The following is a 27,742-nucleotide window of genomic DNA, read 5'->3' on the forward strand; positions in this document are numbered from 1 at the left end:
CTTCTAGGCCACCAAAAAAATAAATAAATAAATGAACAAATCAAATGAAAAATATTAAGTTGAGCATCAAGCGAGTGTGTCTCCTGGTAGCGCGTGACTTTGTATTCTTACGCCGCTGCACAAATTGTGCGCCAACGGAATTAATTGTTCAATCCACACCAAACATGACGGGCAGAAATGTGCTTTTTCCCCACAAGAACGGAAGGCGACATGGTTTTATTGAATGTTTATTGAATGGGTCAACAGTCAGCCAAGCACACAAACAAGTTACTCTTTAGCGTCTTCGCTGCACCTTCTCAACGTAAAAAGGAAAAGACGAGAAATCAACCCAAAATAAAAATATTTACATACTGCGTTATAAATATGTCAAATGTACATCGTTTATACACAAGTACCAAAGATGGTCAAAGCTGTGACCAAATGCGAGTACCATAATAATAATAATAATAATACAAAAAAAAATAACAAATGGAGAAACAACAAGAAGAAAATCGCAACGTATCCTCAAAAATATGGCTTGTGGTTCAAGAGGCTTTTTGACCCAAAAGCGCTTATGGTCGTCGTCGTTTGGAGAAGATTATTTGCAACTAATATGTACAACGCTTCATGTTGTGCGAAGGGCTTGTCTACTCTTAAATTGGCATTCGCGCTATTTCAATCAAGTGACGGCGGCTCCATCACGTCAGTGAGGCCGGTTTTACAGTACATCTACATTGCAATCCGTGGCTTCACAAAATAGGCTCTCCCGTTCGGCGCGCGTTACGTACACAGGATCGCAATCGCTAACGAAAAGCATGTATCTCCATTTATGAAAAGAAAATTCAAAAAGGACCAGAGAATTTAAAGTTGACTTCTCAAATTGCATTTCAGTTCAGGGATTGTTTTGGGAAAAACAAACACAATTCATTCATTCAATCCATATGACGTAGATATACGTTTTCAAAAGTGTAGTCCCCGCCTCCCAAAGACGTGTTTCTACGTCTTAGCCTTTTTTTTTTTGCGTCATAGCTCCATATTTTTATCTTTAGAGCACAATATTCTGAAGGACTGAAGAAAAAAAACCCCGCTGTGATTGAGGTGTTCCCCCTCGTGAAAATGGCTGCGATTAAATGAGTTAAAAAAAAATAAAAATAAAAATACAATATTTGTAGCAGGAATGTGAAAAAAATGATAGCTGAATGTAAAATTCAGTACAGAAATTGTTTTTTTTTAAACAAAAAAAAGTTTGGGGTCAAAAGAAAATTTTGAAATAAAACTTATGGAGATACGTGTTTTTCATAAAACAAGGATGTTGCGTTACGTTCCCCCAAAAATAATATATATATTTTTTTTGCATGTTTACAATGTAACCCAACGAGATGGACCTGCACACTTTAAAAAATAACATTTTGTCACATAAATGCTGGATTGGAGATGTAGCTACATATAAAAAAAACACTTTTGGGAATGTTATATACTCACTTTTTCCATTCTCAGTGAATAAATACTTTCCCCGAATGACTAAGAAACACCAAAAACTGAGAATACTGAAAATCTTGCTGAAATTCCGAGATAAACTCTGTAAAGCAACATAAGCGCCATGATAAAAAGCCTTTTGTTTCCAAACTTTCATGAAAGCGAGTTATTGACTTGGGGCGACGGCAACGGTGCTCACAGTGATACGAGTCGACAAAAATTCAAGTCACATCGCTCCCGTGAACGCATCACTTTTTAGGGCTGACGGCAGCTCAGGACGTAAGAGTGACAAACACACGACGTTTCCCTGCCGTGGATTTTGACGACGACTTTTCACAGCAGCCTGCGTGAGTTGTTCGGTATCACGAGCTCCGATACGTATTTCACAGCCAGACCGGAAAAGACGGACGGATAAGAATTATTTGAAATCTTCTGTCAACCGTCTTATTTGCACAAAGACGTGGTAATGGCGCAATTGTCACACTTTGAATGGACGTGAATGAATTGTGATTGAAGAGGCTCCACCGTGTTGCGCACCTGCAATCACCTCCTTTATGTCGCCGCCATTTGCCTGCTTTGAGTCCAAATTGCTTTGTCGGCGTCCGTGAATAGCGGATCAAAGAATCGGCGAAACATAGAGCGATTATTTAGATGCGGTGGAAATGGAACTTTTTCATTCATGTCGCAAACTTTAAATGAAACGGTCAAGCATTGTGGGAGGGTGTGGGCGACAGTGATACAATTCAGGCAGTTTGAAAAATAAATTCAACTTCAAAGATGAATTGAAATTTGATTTGTGTGTCTTAAGCTTTTGTTCAGAGAAAAATGAAAAAAAAAAACATTCATTTGATAAGTGTACATTTTAAAACTATTTTTGAAAAAAGATCAACAATATGGGTCGAAAGAGGAATTAAAAAAAACAACAAAAAAAACAAAACTATTCGAATCGGAAATTGAAATTCCAAACTGATTTTGCAGGGAAAAACTCCATGAAAAAAAATCCATTGAGTTTAAAATTGTTAATTTGTAAAAAAAAAAAAAATCCGGAAAAAACCCAAAACAAAAAACAAATATAAAATTCAGGTTTTGATATGAAGATATTTCTAATGGGATTTTTTTCTCTAAATTTTAATGTGATTTTCTTTCTCAATTTCTAAGTAAAAAATAAAATTGAAAATCCCCAAATTAAGTCACCATTTTTCCCCACCGAAATTCAACTTCAAAACTGAAATATTCAATTCAAATTAGTTTTTCAAAGTAAAAAAAAAAACAAAAAACCTAATTTGAATGACAACTTCTTGGTTTAAAGAAACCTTTTTGCAAAAACTATATTAGACTTTATTTCGGAAAAAGGACAAAAAAGTTTCAAATGTAAAAATTCCCCAATTGTTTTTCGACAAAAAAATAAATAAATAAACGTGGCGATACGTGCATTTCAACGGGCTGTGACCTGCTTTGTTCCAAGTTGAGAATTGAGCAAGAACTTATGCAAAAAGCTCAGCATCATCAGACCCGATATGCAATTCTGGAAACAAATACAATCTCACAGGAAGTCAATTTGTTAGCTTGTCATAAATTTAACTTGGCCCTCGGAGGACTTTCTGACTTTCTGAACTGCCCTAATTCACTGGCATGGAAAAAAAGAAATTTAAAGCTTATCAAAATCATCTCAGATCGAAAAAAAAAAAAACTTTTCAAAGCGTCCATCCCATCTTGACACGTCTCCCATCATGGCTTAACTCAGTGGCGGCGGCGGGGGGGGGGGGGGGGGCGTTTTACATGATGCTGATGCTGCGGTTGAGCTCACACTGGGCGTTGTTGTTGATGTTGGGGTTGGCGTTGCGGTTGCTGATGTTGGACGGCGCCGACGTGGGGCCGCCGGCGTCGTTGGGACAGCCGTGCTGGAGCAAGATGTCGGCGCACTCCTGACTGCCGGCCCGCCGGGCGTACGAAAGCGGCGTCTGGCCGCGAGCGTCGCGACACTTCACGTCCACGCCGTACTGTCACAGGGAATCACAAGCGACTTAGATTCAGCGCAATCGCAGAGAACATCGATGGGACGCGGAAGTCGGTTTTTGCCGATGCAGCAAAGAGTTCTGGCAGTTTTCACTAATTCGGAGGTCAATAAAGTTTAGAAAGATGGTTAGCAGACTACAAAAAATGTCTTTAAGGGAGACGTTCATAGTTGTTTGCTCCATTTTGTTTGTTTGTTTTTTTTGAGGGGCGGGGGGGGTAAAACCTTTTAAAATATTATGATAGAAGGTATGCATTGTAGCGGACTTCCAAAAAAGTATTTGGGCTTTTTAACTCTTACAATTAATAAAAGGTTCAGCCAAAGAAAGAAATCATTTCAACCTCAAAAACCTTCCCAAAAAAAAAGATATATTTTTTGGTGGAATTATTAATATTTGTAGTCTTCATCTCAAACAAACAGAAAATGTTTAAAATGTTGTAATAAAAAAAATAAAATAAATAAAAACAAACACTTTTATTCAGCATTGTCATTGTTCATTCAAATAAAACAGCTGGGACAAGTTTTCAATTTTAGTTCTGAATTATTAATAATATATTTTTTTGTCTTTAATTTGGCTTTAGGCAATCAATCGATATTTTATTTATGTATTCATTTTGACATTTAATTTCATTCAAGAATTCAACCGACTTAAAAAAACACCATTTTGGAGCTGAAATTATTTATTTATTTTTAAATAAGTCAACTTTTCACCTAAGTAAAAAGTGAAGAAAAGCAGAAAGTGTTGAATAATTTCAAAACTAAATAAATTTGCATTTTAAATATTAATTTTAAAATTCTTGGTTTTGAAAAAAAAAATGAAACAATTTCCTCATAAAAACAATTTCTAAATAAAAGTTTAATTTAAAAAATTGTGTGAATGTAAAAAAATGTCTCTATTACTCTTATTATTTTATTTCAATATTTTCAATGACCATTTCATCAGTTTAAGAAAGACACTCCCGTCGTCATTTTGTCTGCAATCGCTACCAAAGTGTTATTTGGCCCAATTTCAGGCTGTTTGTTCCATGAAGTCAGCAAAGGTTAGCAATAAAAATGTGGTTAATTTTTGCACTTATTGGTTTAAGTATTTCCTCTCAGTGTGATTCTGTTTTCCACGAGGAACGTCATAGTTTTATAAGATTAACAAGATGCAGCTGATTTCCTCCCATTTCAAGCGCGAGCCCTTCCCGTAAATCATTTGTCAAGTTGCCGGCATCCGCCGACTTCCAATCACGTCAGCGCGCCGGACGGCTCGCCACTCACCCAGATGAGCAGCTGCGTGATGACCACGTTGGCCATGGCGCACGAGAGGTGCAGCGCCGTGCGGCCGTCGCCGTCCCCGTACGTCTCGTTGACCTCCTCCTTGGTGCCGTGGGCCAGCAGAACCACAACCAGCCTCAAGTCGTCCTCCACCACCGCCCGCAGCAGCTGCTGGCCCAGGGGCACGTCCGACTGGGGCACCCCCGCCAGGAACAACTTCTGCTCGTACTTGGCCCGGATCCAGCGCTCCTTCTCCTCCCTGCAAAAGGCACAAGATGGCGGCCGTTGTCACCAAAAATCCCATTGTTGGAACGTAATCGACTAGAGGACAAAACGGTCAAATATCCTGCCTGTAACTTAGATCTGGACTGTGGCGACAATTTAGGGACCCAAAAAATGATGTTATTTAATCCATGATATAATTATATTTACGGGCGGGGGCTGGTGACAAATTTTAAAAACGGATTCGATTAGCAAAGGCCGGAGGTTGAGGGCGGAATTGTACCAACCGACCGGAAGGTGGGGGGCTGACTGGCAAAAATGGGTCAAGTGCCCAGAACTGCTCATCGCCGATTAATCGGTTATTGGAATTTTATTTGGTCACAAACCCATTTGAATGCATTTTTTTTCTCCTTTACGACGCCATGGCGCACACCTCAATCCTGCTGATTGACACCCCCACGCCCCCTAAATAAATAAATAAAATTGTGCAATTGTGTCCCTTATAAATCAGGTCGGCAACAAATCTCAGTGGGAAATCAAAGCATCAAACAGGACGTTTTCACTTCCCGCCGATTAAGCTGGAGAGGAACGTGAAGCAAGTGGGGGGGGGGGGGGGTCGGCTTTCTAAAGGTTACACGTCTTCAACGCTCGCGTCGGCTGCGGACAATACCACATTTTCTATTTTTTTTGTTCATCGGCGCTGTCAGTCTGAACCGGTGGACGCCCTCCCACAAAAGAAGCCGTGTGTCTCGGCGCCACCCCGGGGGAGACCCGGTCCTGCAGTCTGATCGATTTGCGCTGAATGGCCATGGTTGGGCGGGGGGGGGGTCCTCCTTCAATTCCATCCCGGAGTGAGAGAATAGAACGCCAGAGAAGGCTCGGTCCTCTATCGCCATCTTTTGCTCTCCATCTTGACCGCCCACACGCTCGTTCTCGGGACACGTATACAAACCCGACGCAGATTAAAAAAAAAAAATCGATATCAATACGTGAATGACTGGGCATGCCCGGTGTGCCAGTGACCCCGTGACCTCGTCGGGCCGGGCGAGTGATAAGGCGGCGCCGAGAGGAGGCCGTTGTTTGGATGTGCGGATGAGTGACAGAAGTTAACGTTTCGGAGTGACAAGACTCTCCAGGGAGTTGACATTCGCCGCCTTCCATTTCCTTTTGGCACTCGGGGACATTTAGCCGCCGTGCTAATGAAAGACACCGTCGCGCTTTCTTCCTTGACGGCGGTAATAATACGGCCTTTTGATTGACACTGTCAAAGAGCGCTTGATTATTATTTTTTTTTTTTAATTGCCAGTCATTTTTAACTCAAGCTGGTTTGTCACTGAGCGGCGAAGGCTTGCGAGTGTTTGCAAACGATAGAGAATGTTGTTTTTCTTCCCCGTCACAAACGTTTTTCTGGTTGTTGAAAAAATCAGTTTGATGCATGTACCCATGTGCTCATTAAAACAGAACAGACCAAAAAAAAAAATAAAATAAAATTCGAGATTATTAGAGCGCCCCCTACTGGTGACAGAAAATCCACAGAAAAGCCTTGTATTAGTCGGATGGATTTATTACCTGCACTTGATTTTAAAAAAGTCTCCGTTTTTTTTTTGTTACAGGAATTTTAGTTCTAATTCCTAGCTACATTTCTAACGACGTTAAACGAAGTCTGTTGAGCGTCGAAGCCCGAGTGCAGATTGATGAACTCCAAAATGCCCAAAACAAAAGCAACCTCGTAAAAGCGAACACCTTAAAACAGGCGTTGACGAGCATACGGCTCATTTTGGGAAACTCGGCGTCAGAATGCCGTCGGTTTGTCTTCACGGCCTTCTCGTCGGAATGACGCTATTGTGCGTCCAACAATGGCGCCCTAATGGCAGGCAATCGGCCAGTTTTATGGCGTCAGACCATCAAGCCGTCGTCCGTCACCATTTGAGGAGGACGAGCCAGTTAGCGAATCAATTTGGCCTCTGAGCAGGAAACGGGCCGGGCCGCCCTCCTCTCTTATTTGCGCTGAGCGACAACGTCATTCTTTGGGCCGAGAAATCGAGTTGAAAAACGCCGTATGATTTACAAGGCGCTGGATTGGGGGCCGAGAATGTAAATTAGCCGTCTCCACACTTTGAATGGGAGGCTGAAAAGTGAAATGAGGCAGAAAGTTGAAACAAAAAAAGGAGAGAGACTTTTTGTTGCAAAATAAACTGAAGGGAGATTTTCTTTTTTTTTTTTTGTCATTATGAAACATGTTTTGATCACTTTTGAAAGGACAGAAAACAGTCCAAATATTTTTTGGGGGGGGCGGAAAGTGACCTAATTTTAACGCTGGTATGCGGTTTGTGATTAACAGATTTGGAAGATACTTCGGAAAAAAAAAAATCATCAAAAATGTTTTTGTGCATCGGTTGTTCCGCTGCACTTTTTACGAAGTGGTCGTACTTAATTTCGTTGGGCACGCTGCCTCGTTCGAGAACATTGCATTGTAAACACGCTTTCATTGGTTGTCTCTGAACGACCAATAAAAGCGACACGCTTTAACAGGACATAACCGCAAATTCCATGGTGGGTTAAAAGAAAAAAAATTCCAAATAATCAAAGTGGACTTACTTGGTTTTCATGCGACAGTGACGATAAAAGCGAAATGCGTTTTGTTCAAAAGTCAAAATGGTGAGCGTTCATGATTCCAAAATCGATTCAATTTGAGACACGAGGGCCCGATTGGATTCCATTTTTGATTCATGATTCACTTTGATGGATTTTCAATTCAAAGATTTCGCGCGGTACCAAAAAGCAATGCCGCAATTGGTACGAACTTCTTGCTGTAACTCGGTGCATTTGTAAAAATATGACCAATTAAATTAAGAATTGAAGCCAATGTGGTTCCATGAATCACGTCTGTTACAATCAACACATCTTCCGCCGTTTTGATTCAATACGCTACTTTTACGTCGTGACAAGATCACGTGACGCGTGAAGTCGTGTAAATTTATTGGGGAAAGGATGTTTTTAAAAGTGTCGCTATATGGTTTTATGAATCGATATCGGACCGGAAAAGGAAAATCGATTCAACTCGATTTATCGATTTTTTTTTAAAACCCAACCTCATTCATGATTTGTAATTTTTTTTTTTTCTAGAACATTTTTTGCCATTATGAATCAGTCCCGTCATGCCCAACAAGCTCCAACAATGTTAACCGAGCGCCTGAAAAAAAAAAAAAAAAAGGCAAGTTGAAAGGTAGAATGTGAAAGGAAGTGAAATGGTAATCCCTGCCTCTGTCTTTTGTTTGGAATAGAAGAGCAATCCAAACAGCGGTTGGCTGGAGGAAGCCGAGCGCTTTGAAAGAGACACTTCCTCACCGCAGGAGGCCGAAAAGCAAAATCAGCAGATTTAGCATGTCAAAGTGGCCGCACGGCAAAGAGTGGGAGTCGAAAAAAAAAAGGGGGCGGGTGGGAGCTTCAAGGGAGCAAAGTTTCTCAGTATGGGGAGGAGGGCCAGGGGGGCGGGATTTAGGAAATTGGACTCGTTGGTTACTTTTCTACCCCGACTTCTCCGGCCTTGAGTGCATACTTGTCCCCCGTTTGGCTGTTGCTCGGGGGAACGGGCGAGAGCGCCGAGCTCCCAATAAAATACGCCAGTGTTGCGGACAAGCTGTGTTGACAGCAGCCTTCCCGCCACAAAAGTCCCGCAGCAAACATCCAAACGCTTTGCGGCCATTCCAGTCAAGCGATGGCGTCCGTTTGAACCACCCGAACAGTAGAAAGGCCTCGTTCTATAATTCCATTAGAGCAACGGCTCCTGACCCTGACTTAATTAAGTGGCAAATGGCGGAATGATTCTCCTCAACGCAAGGCCCACGGAGTCAAGAACACATGACTGGATTCAAATAAAGAGCAACAAACCGGGACAATTAGTCAAGCCTGAAAGGACAATCGGGGATTTATAGGAAGGGAAACTGAGACGCCGCATCACAAGAGGAGGATGGCCGTCCCACCGACCACAATCAAAGCTTTGGCTCCTCCCCCTTTAGTCCACACGTCCAGATTGCAAAAAAAACCCAAAAAAACAGAGGCAGTGAAGAGGAGCAACCGTCCACCGTTGAGCTCACAGTCGGGTTCCATTCCCATGCAGCCGCAAGCGAGGGGAGACGGCAGAGGAAGAGGGACAGCGGCGGAGAGTTTGGGGGGCCGAGATGGGAAGCGACAGGAAGAAAAGAAAAGGCAATGAAAGCGGGGGGCCCCCAAACTATCAAAGGTTGCTAAGGGCCAGCCATCCAGTAAACGCAGCAGCCAAAAGTGCAAAAGAAGGCCGACGCCCCCTTTTTCCACCGAGCGGGACAGTTTTGCTTCACTTTCGTTGTTTTTTGTCGTGGCCGTAAAAGTTAGCTCACCAGCCACCTTAGGAACGTTTTCTTTGAGAGTTATAAAATCGGCCGTGCGGGCAGAAACTGATTGACATTTTAACGACTAACTTCCAGGAAATCCGTTTCTTTTCCATAGTCTGGTCTCTTCCTTTCAAAGTACTGCTGCCAGTATGTGCATGGGAAGGCTAGATTTTTTTTTTTTTCGTCCAATCAAATTTTAGCCTTGATGGGTCGGATTTTCCGGTCCCACTTAACCGCGAAAAACGAGGGATTACTTTTTTTGGGGGACACAAAATGCCATAGGCGACTTTTTTATTTTTTTTTTACAGAAAAAGCTGTAGGTGACTTTTTTTTTTTACACAAAATACCAAAAACTATTTTTTCGTTTTTTTAAAATTATTTTTTTTTTTACATAAAATACCAAAAACAATTTTTTCGTTATTTATTTTTTTTTTACACAAAATACCGTAGGCGACTTTTTTTAAAATTTTTTTACACAAAACGCCAGAGGCGACAACTAGTCTGGCATATTACAAGGTTAACGGTTGTTTTTGCAGATTTGTATGCAGTGGGATTTTTTTTTTTTTTTTTTTACAGGAAACTTTTCAAAAACACAAAGAAGAGACTCTGCGTTTTACGAGCCCGCCGTCTCGTAAACGCGGTTAACAGGTGGAGCGCTCGCCGTTTTTTCTTGCTTCCCCGGTGAGCAGATGTTCCAGCATCCGCGCGGACACGATTGAAAAGGTTGTTGTGTCATTCCGAGCAGAACCGGACGGGCGAGCATCTGGGTGCCGCGGGCGGGCAGACGGATGAGTTGAATATATCGTGACATTAATGAGCTTGTCACACTCGGCCATGATGGAGTGGCTGCGTTTTTTTTGTTTTTTTGTGGCGGCAAGGCTGAGCACCCTTAACTGCTGTTAATCCCTCCTCAACTCTTGACTCGCGCACAAAACTGAGAGGGAATGACGGCACGTCGCTCTTGTGCCCCGACGTGTCCCAATCCGTTTTTTGCTAAAACCCGCATCACGTTTGTTACTGTTGCTAAGCACTTCAAGCTTTTGGAACGAATGTAGCAGTTTTTTTTTTAAAGCATTTCAAAGCTTATGTCCAGATTATCAAAATCACATTTGGAAACAATGTACAAAAAAAAAAAAAAAAAAAGAGCAAGAATATTACAGTCACGATTTACAAGAAGCGCAATTACTAATTGACACCTAATCGATTATTAAATAAATCGCCGATCTGCTCCAAGACAATCGTAAACATGAAACCTGTTCAATGAGACGGCATTCGACATGTTTAAGGTCGAACAAAAGTTGAGTGTGCCAGTCCACTCGCTGGCGTGGGAGTCATTAGCGAGCGCGCGGGCCTAATTACTGACCTGTGGCTTTGATTCCGACTGAGAGCGAGCGAGAGCAACTCATTCAGTCCTTTGAATTAATGACTCGTCCTCCATGAGCGCTTGAGGCTATTCTAAATTCTAAATCTCTTCCACCACTTGGAAGCTGCGACTTGCTCTTTTAACTCATTCGCTATCAGCCGAGTGAAAAAAATGGCTCTTTGACGTATTTATCCGTCAATGGCAGTGAGTGAGTTAAGCGCCGACTGTGCAGAAGAGAACGGGTTAAAGTGTTGTTGCGGAGTTGGAGGGACGAGGGGGAGGGCGGCGGCGGCTGGTGGGTGGGGGGGGACAGACGGGGGGGGGGGCACAAGTTTGGAGAGGTTAGCGATGTGATTCATTTTTATTACCGCGCAGCCCCTGCAGGCGGCAGGAGCGGCAAATTATTTCTGAAACAAAGTGGAGGGCTCTCATCAGAGCTATTACCTGGCCGTGGCCGAGGGCGGCGCGCGGCCCACAGAGGGTGACGGCGAGGGGCCCGCGCCGGTGAGGGATAGCCGACCGTGTTGGCCCGCGCTCCGGGACATCTTGCCCGCCTTGCCCAAAATGACAACTGCTGTCTCTCTTTCTGTGCGTGTGTGCGTGTGTGTGTCGTTTTCTCTCACAAACTCGCCAAGCAATTAGAGGCGACGTGCAAAACACAACGACTGTCGGGTGCTAATGAAAAGAACAACGCCCTTCCAATATTTGCCGAATGTAGTCACTGGATGAGACGGCCGCAAAGGTATGAAAAGAATCAATTCATCGATTAATTCCGAGTTGGGAAAGCACACCCGGCGAGTCATTTGGCATCTTATGAGATATTTATGGACATGTGTTTGCGTCCGTCTTGGTGGCAAGAACTTAGACGTTCTGTTCGCAAGATCCATGCTTGGGTGAGTTTGGTGTGGCAGAAATTTAGAGATTCTTGTTTTCTCCCAATTTTGTGGCTCCTTGAGAGGCTGAGAAGGTTTAAAAAAAAAAAATGTAATTTAATTTTAATTTTATTTTTCAATGTAATTTTTATTTTATTTTTTAATGTAATTTTTATTTTATTTTTTAATGTAATTTTAATTTAATTTTTTTATTTTAATTTAATTTTTTAATTTAATTTTTTAATGTAATTTTAATTTGATTTTTTTATTTTAATTTAATTTTTAATTTAATATTTATTTGAATACACAGCGGTGAGCATCTCTGGCCACAGCGTGACCTTGTGACAGATTTAGCCATTTCATATTATTTGCCTTTCCCGAATGAGTCAGAATCGTTGTGCGTGAAAATGTGAACGTTCTGAAAGTACACGTCGTACTTTAGTAAGTTCGTCCAACCTGGTCGTAGGTAACGACGAGCACGCGAATGGTAATAAACAGCCGTCGCATTAGCGGGCCTGCAATCAGTCTGATGTACGCCGGTAATCTCTCAGCCTGTCTGCCGATGACCGGCGTTCTCCGTTAACTCAAGTCGTCAAAATACAAAAAAAAAAAAAAAAAAAATCATCAGGGGGTAAAACTAGTGTTGCAGGAGACATTCCATCAGACAGCCGGCTGATACTCGAGTAGTTCCTGAGCGCTTCAGATGAGGTGTCACAAATGTTTAGCGGGAGCGACGCGCCACAAAGCGGCCGCTCGTCACCGGCGGGACACAATTAAAAAATTGTGAAAATGACGCGCGGGCCAAAAGAAAAAGACGTCAGGTGAGGATTTATGGCGTGCAAAAAGAGAAGGAATCCCATTAAGTGAGCCACAATTCATCATTCATGATAAAGCAACACCCAACGAGACGCCAGAGCTTGGCGTTAACCGTGTGATATTTTACAACCGCTCCCAAGATTACTTATGCCGCAAATGAGATTTATTGTTTGACGGGGGAAAAGAATGGAGCTGCTGCGGCTGCGACTTTTTTTAAAGACAATGAAGGACCTTCCTTCCCCAGGCGACACGCGCGGACGAGTGACAGCGGTAGCGAGAGGAATCAACATCAATAATCTTTCATCGGGACGACTGGCGCGAGCAATTTAGAGCAGAAAGCATTCGATAAATAACTCTAGGCCATCATTCAGTGCAGAAGTGGCAAGAGGAAACCGGGCGGCGTGGCGCCGTCGCATCGGGAAAAACAGCACAAACTGGTTTTTTTGTTTTCTGTGGATTTTTGCCACAATAGTTTGACTTCTGAAAATACCCCAAAAGGGCACCTGGTAAAAAAATATCAGCTTGCGCTCACTTGGACATTTCATAAAATGTATCGTTTTAACTACAATTTAAAAAAGTTCCCCAGTGTTGGAAAGACGCGGTTGAATTTGTCAAAATACCACAAGGAAAAAAAATTACCGCCACTTTACACACCCTGTTTCACGTGTGGTTGAAATCAGCGAGTCCTCGTCCGATTTTCGTTAGCTTGCGCGTCGCGTCGCAGCTCGGCAGCCTCATGTCATCTCGTCACCAAGTGTACCGTAATTTTCGGGCTAAAAGGCGCACTTAAAAATCGGTGAATTTTCTCCAAAATTGCGTCTTACAAGTCGGTGCGCTGTTAATTCCGGTTGTGCTCGCTGACGTCAAACCGAGTTTCTGTGGTACACGAAACTTTGTCGTCATTTTTTAGGATTCAGTAAATCCACACTTGTTTGCAATGTCGTTTTTTGTTTTTGTTTTACTTTGTCGTCTTTGATTCAAATTCCTTTCTTGCTCTCATCGGCATCCAATCATCCCGAAAACGAGAACTACTTCCCGCTTTTGTGTCTAAGAATCATGGGAAATGTAGTCCTACCATGCGCAAAACGTTTCTTCATTTGTGCTGCATGTTTGGTTTTCATTTGGCATTTTTGTATTTTATCTCAAGTAAATTTCTTAATATATTTTTTTTTTTTGGGAACACGATGCCTCGTGAGTGGAGGACTTGACTTTTCGCCAGCAAGTCCAAAGCGCCGGCAGGGAGAAGGTTTCAGACAGCGGCGAGCGATGACCCGGGCCGCGGTGATGGATACGTGACGGGGCCTCTCGGGTCCCGAGGGGGTCCCGACTCTCGGGGTTCGGCTTTAACCATAATGGTGTGCTTAATTACCTGCACAGCCACACGGCGGGCCATTCGTCAGCCCGGCGACTCCAACGCTTACCTGTCACCGCGAGATAAACAATCCTCCGCCTTGCGCGACTTCACAGAGGAGCTTACGGTGAGCCGGCATTTTTTTTTTTTTTTAAATTCCTTCCCTCCGATTAACACTTCCATGTCAAGGGAGGAACTTAATGGATTTGGAGCGAGCGAACACATTTAGCGGTGAACTGCTAAATGATGTCACCTTCGCGATGCTCGGCGTGAATTAAGGACGGACAGCAAATGAAGGGAAAATTAGGAGATTAAGTTAAATTTGTTATAGCAAAAAAATAAAAAAGTAAAGACTTGACTTAAATTTAAAGTGGTTTTGGTGCTAATTTCAATTAAAGACTTGAAATCGGCGACTAAATATATTGAGTGACACCGAATCTATTTTAAAGCCTCCAAATGTCGATTGCGGGCCTCACCTGGTGCTGTCGCTGGCCGGCCTGCTGTAGCCCTCGAGGGCGCCTTCCCAGATGCCGTTGGCCATGGAGTTGCCGATGGCCGTCATCACCATGCCGAGCTCCACGGGCCAGTCGTCCAGGTCCAAGGAGCGCACGCGCGACAGGTGGGTGCCCAGGTTCCGGTGGATGCCCGAGCACTCGATGCACATCAGGGCGCCCAAGTTCAGGCTGGCCCAGTCCGGATCTGCATGGCGCCACGCACAAAACGTCAATTGTACAATCTTCAACTATTGGGCATGTGCTGAGGTTCTGGATTTGAATCTGAACTCCGCCCCCCCCCCCCCCCCCCCCAAAAAAAACAATCACGTTTTTTGCGGTTACTCTCAAATACCCCAAATTGCCACAAGAGGGTGCCAAAGCACTGTTTAATAGGAAAGTAGTACATGGAAGTATCAGTGTTTGGGTGATACATCTCGACTGAGCGTCAAGCCGTGCATCTTGTTGAGGAACTAAGTTTAGCCTGGGTTGTTAGCGGAAGTTCACAAACATCTTTGTTGCATGTGCATTAGGGACTGACATTTTTGTGGGTCACGGCAACGGGAGCACAATCAATAAATACTAAATACAAAAAAAAATCAAAATCGTAATCATCTTCGTAATGCCGCTCATGAAATTGTCGGCGATGACGAGCGCGGCAAGTGTAGCGTCGAGCGTTGATGTGAACCAAATGGACTCACTCGCTGCGTCGCAGTCCACACAGAAGCTGTTGCCCCTCACGTTGCGAATGGACTGGATGGCCATGGCGTCGCTCTGGCTGCCTAATCGAGACTGCGGACAGACAGGAGGGAAGGACTTGAATGGGCGGAGTCCAAAGCAGACTCGGATCAAAGAAAATGTGAAAATGAGGCGAGCTGACGCCAGCCGGCGATGCCCGTCACTTGCAATAAGACAACGCGGCAGCGCACCTGTCGCACCGCCTCGTATCTGTGACAGCGTGACGAGGACGAGGGGGCGAGAAAATGTGGGGTTGGGGCGATTGAAGCGTCGGACGCTTTCAAGTACCTTATTCTTGATGCTCTCGCACGACTGCAGGCTGGCAAAGATTTGACTCTCGATGGCCTGCACCCACAGCTCGCGCTCGTCGTACGTGGACGCCTCAAAGTTCCACGTCTGACCGCTCAGCGACACGATGATGAACTCAAAGGAATCTTCTTGTTCTGATTAAAAAAAAAATTAAATATATAAATAAATAGTTCAAAACTTAAGAAGAGGCCAAGGCCTTCTCTGCTGGCCGGACATAATCAAGAAATCGTGATCATATTCTTCACATTGATGTCATTTTTAGGTTCGTGTTTTTATCAGAATTCAGCTGGTTCGTGTTGCCAGGCAGATTTCATAACACCAGTTTCATCCGAGGCCTTCAGACAAAATCGTGCGGGAGTCTGTTCTGTCAAAATCAATGATTTGATAGACCGTTGCGATAGAAAGTTGCAGTCGGGGCTTAGGGCATATATATAGCCATACAAGCAGTCGACAGACTCTTTTGTGCAGCTTGTAAAAAATTTTTTAAAAATAAATAAATAAATAAAAAATACTAATAATAATAATAAAAAAAAAATTATTAATAGTTTTTTGAAAAATGCTTCAGAATATGAAAAGAAACTCCGGCGTTGCGTTCAAATTGAGAAGCTCCAATGCAATTTTCTATTTCTAGACCCTTTTTATATCTTAAAAAAAAACAGCAGCAAGCTAATTACTCTGTTGGCTGCCCAGGCAATAAATTGGAGGCATTAAAAGACTTTCATGATGGAGATTAAAAATGCAAAGGATGGCTGACTTCCTAAACTGATGAGCAGAGAAGGCAAAACAAATCCAATTGGCCATGCCCGCCGATGCAGTCGCGGAAGAAGCTCCTATTGAAAGCGGAGGAAACACAAAATCCAACAATGGAGACAACTTTGCATCACTCGGACGGCAGCAGAGCCTCCAAAAATATTTTCCTGGGCGATGATCCCGTCGCGTGGGCTTGATTTTCACATCACAAATGAGTTTAGCCGATCCCCTACCGTCTCGATTACGACGAGAAACTGAACCATCGCAGATTCGGAAGTGATTTAAAAAAAAAAAAAAAAAGTCAGATGCCGATAATCGGCAAAATGCCAAATATCGGCCTTGATTATCGGCCCGGTTGATAATCGGTCTATCACTAACAGCTAGTTCGGGGACTTGTCTCATGATTGTCGATGGAGCTTAGCGGTTGAATAACTTCATGTTTTGCACTTTCATATTTCATCACCAATAAACAGCAAATTGAAATGAAAGACGTCTCGTAGCGGGAGCAAAATCTGAGGCTGACGATTCGCTGTCCTTAGCGACGACCACATTTATCTTCACTCACATTTTAAGAATCGGAGAATATGTTACAAATCGGAAGAATGCAAGCGCGTCAATTGCTCTGCAAAGTAATTCCGCTGCATGCAAGTGTTTTTTTTCTCAGGCCCACTAAATCTTAGCGTGAACAATGCGCCCAAAGCTTGCATGGCTGCGAGCTTTTACCGGCAACCTGCAATGAGGAGCCTGTGAAGAGGCCATTAGAGCTTCTGTTATTACCGCGAGGTTGCAGGTGGCATCCGGCAACAACCACCTCGTCACATTAAGCGCAGCATTAACCTGTTGACCGTTTTTATCCATCAACAAGTTCCTGACGATTACGACGAAATGAACGCCGGCGACCGAAAGCCAGCCCGCTGAGTGATGCGCTAAATATGATTTGGCTTAATTAACACGGCCTCATTAAAAAAAGGGAAGTGAAGAGCGGAACGACGGCGCGGCGATAAAGACGGAGCAGCCCGAGAAGATAAACATCGGCCGGCATTTACACGGATCATAAATCAGCTCGGGAACTTGCGCGAGTTGTTCTGGGAAGGAAGGAAGTTAGCGGGCAAGCGTCGACACGAAATACGTAATCCATGGCTAAAATGTCGACGGCGCGGCTTCAGGTTGTGCGAAGTTCTGGCTTGCGTTATTTTGAACGTCGCCGATGTCCAAGTTGAGCTCGGAGGTCTGCAAACACGGCGAAGCGGCAATTGGCGGTTATGCTGCAGGCAAGCGGAAGAAGCGACCGACAGAAGCAAAGTCAGCCGTGAGTTAAAAAGCTTTCAACTTTACCAAACACGTTTTCTAATTTGGTTTGAATTCTAGTCAATGAATGTTCTTTTTATAGTTCTGGAAAATATTCCAAATTTCTCATCAAATATCAACGTAATCGATGGACGAGGAAGAAAAAAATAAATGCGCTGAGAGCATTTAAGGTGCACGCTCCTTTGTCACGCTGAAAGGAATGAGAACTGTGGACCAGATTAGCACCTCAGGGCGCTGATGCGAGCCCAGCTGAGTTCTCTTTTTGTACGCGGGCCTCGCCGGAGACAAAACCTCACAAAGGACTTCGCAACAGTCTTTAGCCTTGAGGACCTCCCCCCCCTCCCCAAATCCATTTGTGCAAACACTCGATGGAGACGGCGCTCGGAGGAGGCGAAAGGTGAGCTATGGTTTGGCGCCCGGTGTCGCACGCCGCCGCACGCGTCAGCCAGTCACTTAAAGAAGTGCTCGCCATTCCCCGTGAATTAATGAGCAGTTGGGAAGAACAGGCCAAGGCGGCGCCCATCTGTAAATGTCAGCGGCACTGCTTGCTCATTTTACACATCATTAAAGCCAATATTCCTAACCTGTATCAGAGCAATCAGGAGCAGGCCATTACTGCGACAGGAGCCCCCCGGGGGGGAACCGCGACGCACACAGAGAGAGAGAGAGTGGAGCGCACTCGCTATCTATCTGCCGCACACCAGCGCCAGCCAAAAGTACAAGAAACAAACACATGAAATCAGCGGCGCTAGCGCGTTTAACAACAGAGCCCGATGAGAGCGGCGGCCAATTAAACGCGCGTCTGTGGGCAGCCCCAAATGACAATCTTGTTATTTCCTTCCCTCCGTCGGGTGCGCGGTGCGCAGGAAGTCATTACGAGAGCGCGGGCTCCGGGGACAGCTTTGGGAAATGAGAGCGAGTCGGGGAGCGACAAAAAAAAAAAAAAACAAAGTATTGAGATAAACACCCGCCATTAGCGCAGGCAGTTAAAGCTCCATCTCCTAATCCTCAGCTGGACTCCAGAGGATGTTAACCCGTGCTATGCTGAGGTGCAGGACATTTGCACACTTGATTAAGTTGAGTTTTTCTCCAGCGGAACTGACTTCAGAACTTGCTAACTACTTGGTAACTTTTTTTTTTTAAAGCTGCGTACCCCCTTCGAAACAAATCTGCTTTTGCACAATAAAGGCGTCATCAAGCAGAATTCATTTGCAGTTGAGATGGGGACGAGTAAACGCCTTCTCAGGAGGGAGTCTCGGAGTACTCCAAAAGTTAATGCGCATCACTTTTTTTTTTTTTTGCAATAAAAAAAAACAAAAAAAACATTTTCAACATTGATATTATTAGGCACCGTGGCACAGTCAAATATTTTTAATTAATCGATGAATTGGATTGAATTTTTAATTTCCATGGCTTTTTTTCAATATGCAAAAATGTCATTTTAATTCAGTTACAGGTTTGCACCGCAAAACCCGGCCGTCAGAAAATATTGATTATTAGGGCCGGGGCATTGATTCCAATTTCCAAAATCAATTTGATAGATAAGGGCCCAATTTGATTCGATTTTTGATTCACGATTCAGTTTGATTGATTTTCGATTTAAGGCATTCTCAGAAGAACCATGACTGCAATTAATACAAACTTCTCGCATTATTAAAAATATTTACAACATTAATAATTGAAGCCAATGCAAGTAATCGTTTTATTTCCCATGACTTGATCAAAACAATAAATACATTGTTTTAAAAAAACAAACAAACAAACAAATAGAGGACTGCAGACATCTGAGCATGTTTAATGTTGAGAGGCTGAAATTGCAAGTATTTGGAAGTTTTAAGTTGAAGAAGCCCTACGAACGATTAATCGATTATCAAAATTAATTAACGATGAATTGTCAGTTAATCGTCGCAAAGGCAGTACAGCTTTCCAGATTTCGCTCAACATACGATCGTGTGTGCTTCGATTTTTGTGTTTCTCTCCGTAACAGTCCCCCCCCCTCACCTCGGCCCCTCCCTTTTTGCTTCTAAACACCACTCTCACATTTTCCTTTTCAGGTGGAGACACATTAATGACGTTTACCGACACCGTGCATTGATCAGCGAGAACGCCCACTCTTTATCGGCCGTCTTTTTTTCCCGGCAAACTTTATGGCGGTGCGGCTCGCGGAAACGTGTCGTTGGCGGCCGCTGCGAAACGCATTACGGGCTGTCACTCGCCCCGTCGTGCGTCCTGCATCATCCTCTAAGCACATGAGAAGTTCATTACATGGCAGAGAGCAGGATATTAACCAGCGTGTCCAACGCGCGCAGGCAAATGTGACAGGAGTCGCATCGGAAAAAACGAGAAGCCGGAATATTTTCAGCCATGATGGCGCCCGGTGCGACACTTTCCAGCATGGATGAAAATATTGGGAGACTCCCTAGTTATTTAATAAACGGTTTATTTGGAGATTGCTTCAAATTGCTTTTTGGAGGAATTAGTTAGCTTACTCATAAAGAGCGCGCAAAAGGGAGCTCGCTGTAATGCAATTTGACCAGTTAATTGGGTTGAAAGTAATGATTTCCGTTTTCGGGGGATTTCTTTTTGGTTGTTTTTTAAATGTCAGCTCATGTATTTTTGTTACATAGAAATTGTTTTCTTCGTAACAGAAAATAATTGAGAAGCACTGCTTTAGCGGTCGTTATCATTGTTCTCCACCGACTGTCAATTTTCTCGACGACTTTTTTTATCTCAGAAGAAGAAGAAGAAGAAGAGTGTCGGGCAAAGCTTGGCGCAGTTATGCAAAGTTGACACGTGAAGATCGCTTCTCCCGCCTTTTTGTGTCGAACGCGCTCGCTCATGAGTACGCCGCGTTCCGGCGTTCGACTTCAGAATCTTTGCGTGGCAAGGCGATTGTTGACGCTGACCTCATCGCATTGAATATAAAAAGCATCGGATGATGATCACGCCGGTCCAAAAGAGTCGTTCAAACCTTAAAGAGCAGCTGTCAAGAAGCCGGGATTTTTTTTTTTTTCTCTTGTCTAATGATTGTAAATGCTAAGCGTCATTTAGGAGGCGTCATCGCCATTGTTGCCGTTTCTCCAGCGTATCCATCTTGTTGATGGATCACGTCGCTCGTCTGACATCAGTTTTATGGCCTCCGAGATGCGTCGGAGTGTTTCTACAATGGCGTCCAATTAGAGCGCTCCATTCATCATTTGTGCGGCGGGATCATTATTAATCGGGCCAAGAGTCGGGCTGACAATCCCCCGCCGAGATGGGCCGCGGCGGCTTCTGGACGGGGGGGAAGTTCACGCGCACAATGGTGGACCCGACTTTGACCTTTTGCGGGCAATCGTTGAGCTACTTTTCCAATCAGCCGCCAAAATTTGGAACGCATACCCGTCGGGTCATCAAGAAATATATTTTCGGGCGTCTCCCAATTTTCCTACCTTCATTTCCCGCCGCCAGACCGTCAGGCTTGGTGATGCCAGTGCTCTTTTTCCGTCTGTGTTTCTTGCGATTGGCGTGCGGCGAGGGAGGCGGATCGAGCTTAGGACTCGTGGCGCTGCCCGCACTGCTCGTGGCCGGGTCACTTGTTCCGTTGGCTGGAGGGGGAAAAATAAAAAGAGATAAAGCGTTACTTTGACCGTTTACATTTTTTTTTTTTACAAATCCTGTACAATCATTACATTCAAACATTCCAAATCCACCCCCCCCCCCAAAAAAAAACGTTTGATATCAGAGGAAAATAGTTGCAAGCAGATTTTCAAACACTGTGGTACAAATGCGCCGAATGATGTACAATTTTTATAACCATATTTTGGTTAAAAAAAAAAAATCCTTAAAGGGGAAGTCAATCCTCCCAAACAAAAATTGTCGAAACGCAACATTCTGATTAATATTATTTTTGGAATAGGTGTTATAAAATCCACCCGTATTTGTACATCTCAGGTGGCGGCCATTTTGAAGCTTGTTGTCGCCTGAAAATGACATCACAGTTGCTCGGGGCTCAGCTCACGACCAATCATGGCTCAGCTTCAGAAAACAGGTGAGCCGTGATTGGTTGTAAGATGAGCAACTGCGATGTCATTTTCAGTCGACAACCAGCATCAAAATGGCCGCCACCTGAGCTGCTAAACACATTTGTTTGATAAAATGTAAAAAAAAAAAAAAAAGAAGAGAGGTAGCGTGTGTCTGTTTCTAGCTCGTCGGTACAATCTATCATTTTTTCACCAAGGGGCTAAAATATTTGTAGCATCCAAAGCTAAGGCTCAGTTACAACCTAAGCTAACGTTAGCATTTCTATCCGTGTACCTCAAACGTTGAATCTGATGAGACAAGCTGTGCAAATTCACCCTAATCACGTCGTACGAACTCTCTGTGGGTGATTGCCATTGTAACTTTTTGACGGGCTCGTAAAACCAAGCCTACGAAAAAAAAAAAAAAAAAAGCACCACCCCACTGATAAGCCGTTGAAACTTTCCAGTTTCGTTAATACGACCTAACAACATGGCCTGGCTTCGTCATCTGTCGCCAAGGAAACATTTCAGGACTTCCACGAGTCAATAAAGTTCTAGAGTCGCTTGTTTGCTTCCTAAATTGCTCAATTATTTGAGCCTGACCCAAAGCTCATATGCATGAGAAGCGTTCGTAAAAAGCAGACAGGAAACGGTTCCTCCACCAACGGCGGAGTGAAAGACAGGTACGGGGGTGGGGGGGCAGCAGTGGACAAATGGACACCCAAGTCAGCCTCCGGCAAAACTATATGACTGTCTGAGAGTCACGGTGAAAGAGGCCGCTTTGTTTCTTGTAAGTGATTTTATAAATGTGATATTAACCGGCGCTACCGTTGGGCAAAGCCAGAGAGGGATGGGACAACGGGAGGGGGTTGTCAGCTCGCCATCCGTCTGATTTCCTGACATTTGACATCACTTTCCCTTCCTCTTCCCCCTCCGGATGCCATTATGAATCGAGGAGAGGAGAGTGGTGGTGGTGGTGGTGGCGGGGGGGGCCGCAGGGGCCTGAGGGAAGCAGCAAAGGAGGGAGGGCCGGTCGGTAGATGGGCCCCCGTATTGCTCTCGTCTTCCCACCCTGTGCGGCGCTGGCAGCCTCCTCGATTGTCTCCCATCAAAAGCTCATTGTAGTGTGGCAAACGCCATTCATTTCCCTGAGCGCCGTCCCAGCCCCCGGGGGCCGAGTGCAGGAGGACAAGAAGGCTCGGGGATTATTGCTGTTGTGGTTGCCACTCGCACATGCCGTAATGTGCGGCGCGGCGCCATTAGCCGGTGTACAACATTAGGCCTAATTCAGTCATTACCTTTAGGGAGATGCGGCTGTGTTGGAGGAGTGGGATGCGCTCAGCGGGGGATTGAAGATGCCAAACGTGGAGGAATGGGAGCGTGATGGTGGCGAGGGGGGGGGGACTTGAGTGGAGGAGGCCCGCGGATGCTTTTTGTTTGGAAGTGGCTCAAAGTGTTGGCGACAACACCTGAGACTTGATTTTAGGCGGTGCTTCGCAATTTTTTTCTGTTACGTCCTCCTTAGCAAGAAGAAAACATTTCGTGCCCCCCCCCCCAACCAACCACCGCCGCCGCCGCTATTATAAATAATAGCATTTTCATTGCAAAACAAACCTACACTGTAGAGTTAATACTTGCCACTGCCAACTAGTGGAGTGGAGGTGCAATTACACTTAAAAAAAAAAAAAGCATGTTCCCCTAGAGTCAGCCCCCCCTCCAGCATTGCACCCCCATTATTTGAGAAGCACTGATTTAAGGTGAGGAAATTGCATTTAAGGAACATTTGCTGGAAGTTTTTGTGCCGTGGCGGAAATTTCAAATCAATTATAAATAAATATATTCCTTCCTAGAATGAAAAAAAAAAAACAAAATAAATAAAAGATAAAAAAACACATCAAATCACAAAAAACTACCGTACACTAGTGTGCTGTTAGTCAACCTGAAATGTTGCTTTTATTGTTTAATTATCATTTTAATTATATTTAATTACTCAAGTTATGGCAAAATTACATGCGAGCAGTTTACAAATACAAATACCATTGAAGGCAACATTTGGAACGTTAACAAATAAGAAGCACTACCCCGAGGCGTGTTCCATGCTTGTTGTGAGTGTCTTCATTTTTGTATTTGTGCATTTAACTTTTTGTCCTGTTCAATGAACGGTTGGAAGTGCATCGCCGACCGTTGCTCTTTTTCTTCCCACTTGAGTGGCGATGTATTTGAAGCTTGCTTATCATTTTTATTCTTTAAAAAAATAAAAAAGAATAAAATCGACAAAACTCCCAAATGGGGCATTCTTAGCAAAAAAAAAAACAAAAAAAAAAAAACGCGGTATACTGTCTCCCCTTTGGTTGTCTCCAACACTGATTCAGTCTAAACAATTTGAAGTCAAACCTCTAAAGGTTATCTCAACGTTTCAGCCTGAGAAGCGATTAAAAAAAGGGGACGTTGCGTCCGCCATGAATAAACGGAGCTGCGCTTCTGCCGCACGTGTAGCACATCCTGGTCCAGGCGTCTGTTTCAATTTCCCTGCTCGCCGACAACAGCCCCCCTGAGACGAGTCATTAGCTGGCTCAGACAGCTGGGGGCACGGGGGTCCTCCGTATGCCCCCCCCCCTCTCGATGCTAACGTCTGTCCTGCCAGCTTCGCGCCGTATGGCGGGGCTGCGAGACGGGAGCGGCAACCCGCCTCCGACGTGACAGCCAGCATTTGTTTAATGTCGCTTGAGGTTAAAGGGGAGGGCTACGCCTCGAGGGGGGTGTGCTCTTACAGAGGCGCGAACACCTCTAATTATCAATTTCTGCCCCTAATGTGGTGGAAAATGACCCCCCGGGTCTGCTCATCCTCTACCTGAAACAAAGATATGCCTCTCGCTGCGATTGAGCCGGGGACTCAAGGTTGGGCCGGCCGAGAGCCCGGGGCCGCATACGGTTCAGTGAGAGCGAGCGATTGTGCTTTTTATTAGCCACGCCCCCCGCAGATGCAGACGGACCAATTGCAGCGCAGCACAGAATGCTAAAAGTTAGCAAAGATAGCGAAGAGTGAACGATGTGTGTGTGAATTCGGTTGAGCTCATAAAGCAGGCTTCGCACGATCAGGATTTTGGAGCCAATCACCGATCAAAAGATGGACCAATCTATGAAATCTTAAACAATTTATTTACTGTACTGTTGGCGTTGCTATCAATTATAATTTGCATATAAGTGATTGTCATTGAAATGCATTGACAAAAACCCCAATCAATTAAACCCTGAATATTCGGAAAATAGGTGAGACACTCGACCTCATCCAGAAAAATAAAAAATAAATACAATTTTGAAATATTGGGAAAAAAAATTAAAAATATCTTTGACTTGTATTAATAATTAGGGCAGCACAGAACGTTCCTGAAGTGAACGAGATTGCGTTTCCTGTTGTATCGTATTTTGTGGGTTTGATCAATGATGTCATCGATGAATCGGCAAATAATAACGATCACCCATTTTGCATTTAATGCGATCCAGCCGCACTGGTCCGTGTAAAGTGGAGTAAAAAGACCAAATTCTTTCAATTGAAGTGGATAAAACACCAAATATTAAACATAAAATATATTAAAAAAAAAAAACAATCAAGAACTCATTGTTCGCTCAAATTAGCGAATGTTTTCACCCTCACAACTCAAGTCAAGTTATCGCACACCGGAGCGATCATCCTGTGGTGTTTGAAAACCAATCCAACGCAGACAATCCTAAATATTAAGCCGATTTTGTCTTCTTTGTATTTTCTGGCAGTCTGGATGCAACGGGGGCGCCATACTGCCTCTCACAGGTCACTTTTGTTACTACATCAAATATGAATTGAAGGAAGAAGCAAACAAATGTTTCTGGAGAAACACAATTTAGGAAGCCCGGATAAGCGACAGCAAATCTCCATTTTCTCCAAACTCTCGGATCATACGGCAAACGCCCAAGTGGCAAAGTCATTTGATTGTTATTCAAGAGGCTGCGTGCGCCGAACGCCGTGATTCCGCCGGGCCCCTTGACACGGCAGCCCTGCCTGTCCTCAATCAAACGGCTGCAATTAATGGCAAAAATTAGAAACAATCACCGCCTCCCCCTTATTATCCTCAATTAGAGCTTGCTAATCAAGGCCTGATCGCGCTCCGCTGCTCTCTCCAAACTAAATGTCAAACTTCATTACGGCCCGCCGTCGAAATCAAACCCCGCGAACATGCCATCACCTTCACATCGGGAGGCCCGTTGCGGAAAACACGCTGCTGCGGGGAAAAAAATAAAATAATTTCAAAAAAATTCAAGAACTTAATATGCTATAGGAACAACTGTGATGAACGCATGACTAGATTAAAAATCTAAATAAATATGAAACATTCTTTGTTTTCCTCGAGGTGCGGCGCCTTGCAAAAGTGCTGATTTACGGAATCTTCCGCCAATGTAAGCTCAAGTCATTCGTCCTTACAAGGTTATAAAAAGTCCCGTTATTAGCCACATGGTAAGAAAAATTCACATTAATTAAAACAATTAAAAAAAATAATAAATTGTGTCGCAAAAAGAAAATTGCATCAATTACTCTTTGTAATTGCCAACGTGTATGTCCTTCACGTGACAAATGACAATCGATTAAAAAAAATGAAATTGACATCACTTAAGCAATAAGTGTGAGTTTGCCGCTCATGTTTTGGACTTTATAATTAATATCATATTTTGCCGTTTTGAAAAACTGGAAAAAAAAGACTTTAGATTGAAAGGTTAAAAATGTTCTTTTTTTTTTTTTTTTTAAGCTTGCCAGCCATATTTTACACTCGAGTAACTGATTCAATAAAAAAAAATATTAATAAAGAGATATTTCAATATAAAGGATCTTATAGGCAAACGTAAAATAAATAAAAAATACTCAATATTAACATTTGGATTAATTTGATTTTATAATAACATCTTCAAATCTTTGGGAAGGTAGTAGGGCTTGTAAAAAAAGAGAGTTGCATTTTCTTGATGATATGAAAAAAATTCTAAAATAAATAAAGACGGCAAAAATGATCAAAAACAATGAACAAGATTAAGTCATCAAAATTGTTGTCTTGAAGCAACATGATGGAAAAATTCAAAATCAATTCTTTGGAAAATGTACTTGGAAAAAGGACAGCACCATGCTCATCGCTATGGTAACACTTCTAAGATCATAAAATTCACGCTCAGAAGCTCATAAACCGGAAATATTTCAAAACGTTGGTCACTCGGAGCCGCAATTGTGAAACTTGAGGAACTTTCAACCTGGCTATTAAGTTTTGGCTCTGAAGTCAGTCAGCAATGATTGAAGTGTAACAACGAGCGCGGCGTCTAAACAAGCATGCGACGCATTAAGAATGGCTGCACTTATCAGCGGCGGCAATAAAAAAAAAAAAAAAAAAAAAAAAAAAAAGGATCTGGATTTAATCAAAAAAAAAAAAAAAAATGGGCGCTCAGTATTCAAGAGCGGTTGCACAATAGCTTTCCAAATGAGCACATTCTCTAAATAATATGGAAATGGTTACGTGGGCTAAGACGTATTCATTCGGGGCCGAATCATCAATCTGATGCTCTTTTGCATCCCGTCGCCGTCGTCGTCCCTTTTGGTGTTAACCTGCAACCTTCGCCAAGGATAATGGAGTGACGGGGCTTCATTTGAGGGCCGCATCGGGAGCACTCTTAAGTGCGGAACAACCCTCCGTTGATTGGCGAACAGGATGCGTTACGACGGAAGACGGCCCACGCATTTCAATCATGTTTTCTGAGAGCGCCGAGCATCCTCGCTTTTCGAGGGTGTCTAAAAACTCCCCGTAAAAGCCGACTTGGACGCCAACTCCTCCGGACCTTCTACGCACGTGTGAGATGTAGTACCCCTCCATGCCATCGGGGGCGATAGTCAATGTGTAGCTTTTAACGGTGACGTCAAATAACGGCGTGAATGAGAATGATTCATTCGAATTTGCCATGTGAAAATGAGAAAAGTTTATTTAGTTCTTGAGAAATAGCTTCAATTTTCACCGTTTGTCCGCTATGGTCGCTTCCTGTTCTTGTCTAGTGTACTGACTCGCTAGCTAACAGCCAATCACAGGGCTCATTTGTTCCGCCTAGCCCGACCCGATCGTACATGTTGAATCGGCCGAACTCGCCCACCAGACGCTCCGACAGCGACTCGGACTTGACGTCACTTTTTTCCGTACCTTTCAAAATCTGGGAAAAAAATTGCTAACATAAACATAAATACGTTTTTTTTTTTGTTAGTTTCCAGAGCGTGTTTGTTCGTTTGACTTTTTTCGGAAATGTTTCGCTTTAGTTGAGTTTATCTTCTGGTGGTGCGTTTTTATTGGCTGCTGCGAGATGACAGTAAAAGGACCAGAACTTCCAGACCAGTTTTGCCACCTTCCTTCTTAGCTAGCTAG

General features: G+C 43.7%; 1 protein-coding gene across 1 annotated transcript in view; it reads right to left on the reverse strand.

The window, feature by feature from the left end:
- Nucleotides 1-211: 211 nt before the first annotated feature.
- LOC148326422 (arf-GAP with GTPase, ANK repeat and PH domain-containing protein 3-like) overlaps nucleotides 212-27,742 on the reverse strand; it is a 66,566-nt gene continuing 39,035 nt past the window's right edge. Inside the window, exons 13-18 of the mRNA XM_088310581.1 lie at nucleotides 20,754-20,909; nucleotides 15,244-15,398; nucleotides 14,919-15,009; nucleotides 14,203-14,425; nucleotides 4,733-4,988; nucleotides 212-3,455 (exon numbers count right to left, since the gene is read on the reverse strand). Of these exons, the coding sequence (XP_088166707.1) occupies nucleotides 3,231-3,455; nucleotides 4,733-4,988; nucleotides 14,203-14,425; nucleotides 14,919-15,009; nucleotides 15,244-15,398; nucleotides 20,754-20,909 (1,106 nt within the window). The 3' untranslated portion in view covers nucleotides 212-3,230. The remainder of the gene's footprint in view (nucleotides 3,456-4,732; nucleotides 4,989-14,202; nucleotides 14,426-14,918; nucleotides 15,010-15,243; nucleotides 15,399-20,753; nucleotides 20,910-27,742) is intronic.

The sequence above is a fragment of the Idiotropiscis lumnitzeri genome, chromosome 12, assembly GCF_059441095.1.
Source record: "Idiotropiscis lumnitzeri isolate Australia: NSW breed Sydney's pygmy pipehorse chromosome 12, RoL_Ilum_1.0, whole genome shotgun sequence".
In the NCBI taxonomy this organism is placed as follows: Eukaryota; Metazoa; Chordata; class Actinopteri; order Syngnathiformes; family Syngnathidae; genus Idiotropiscis; species Idiotropiscis lumnitzeri.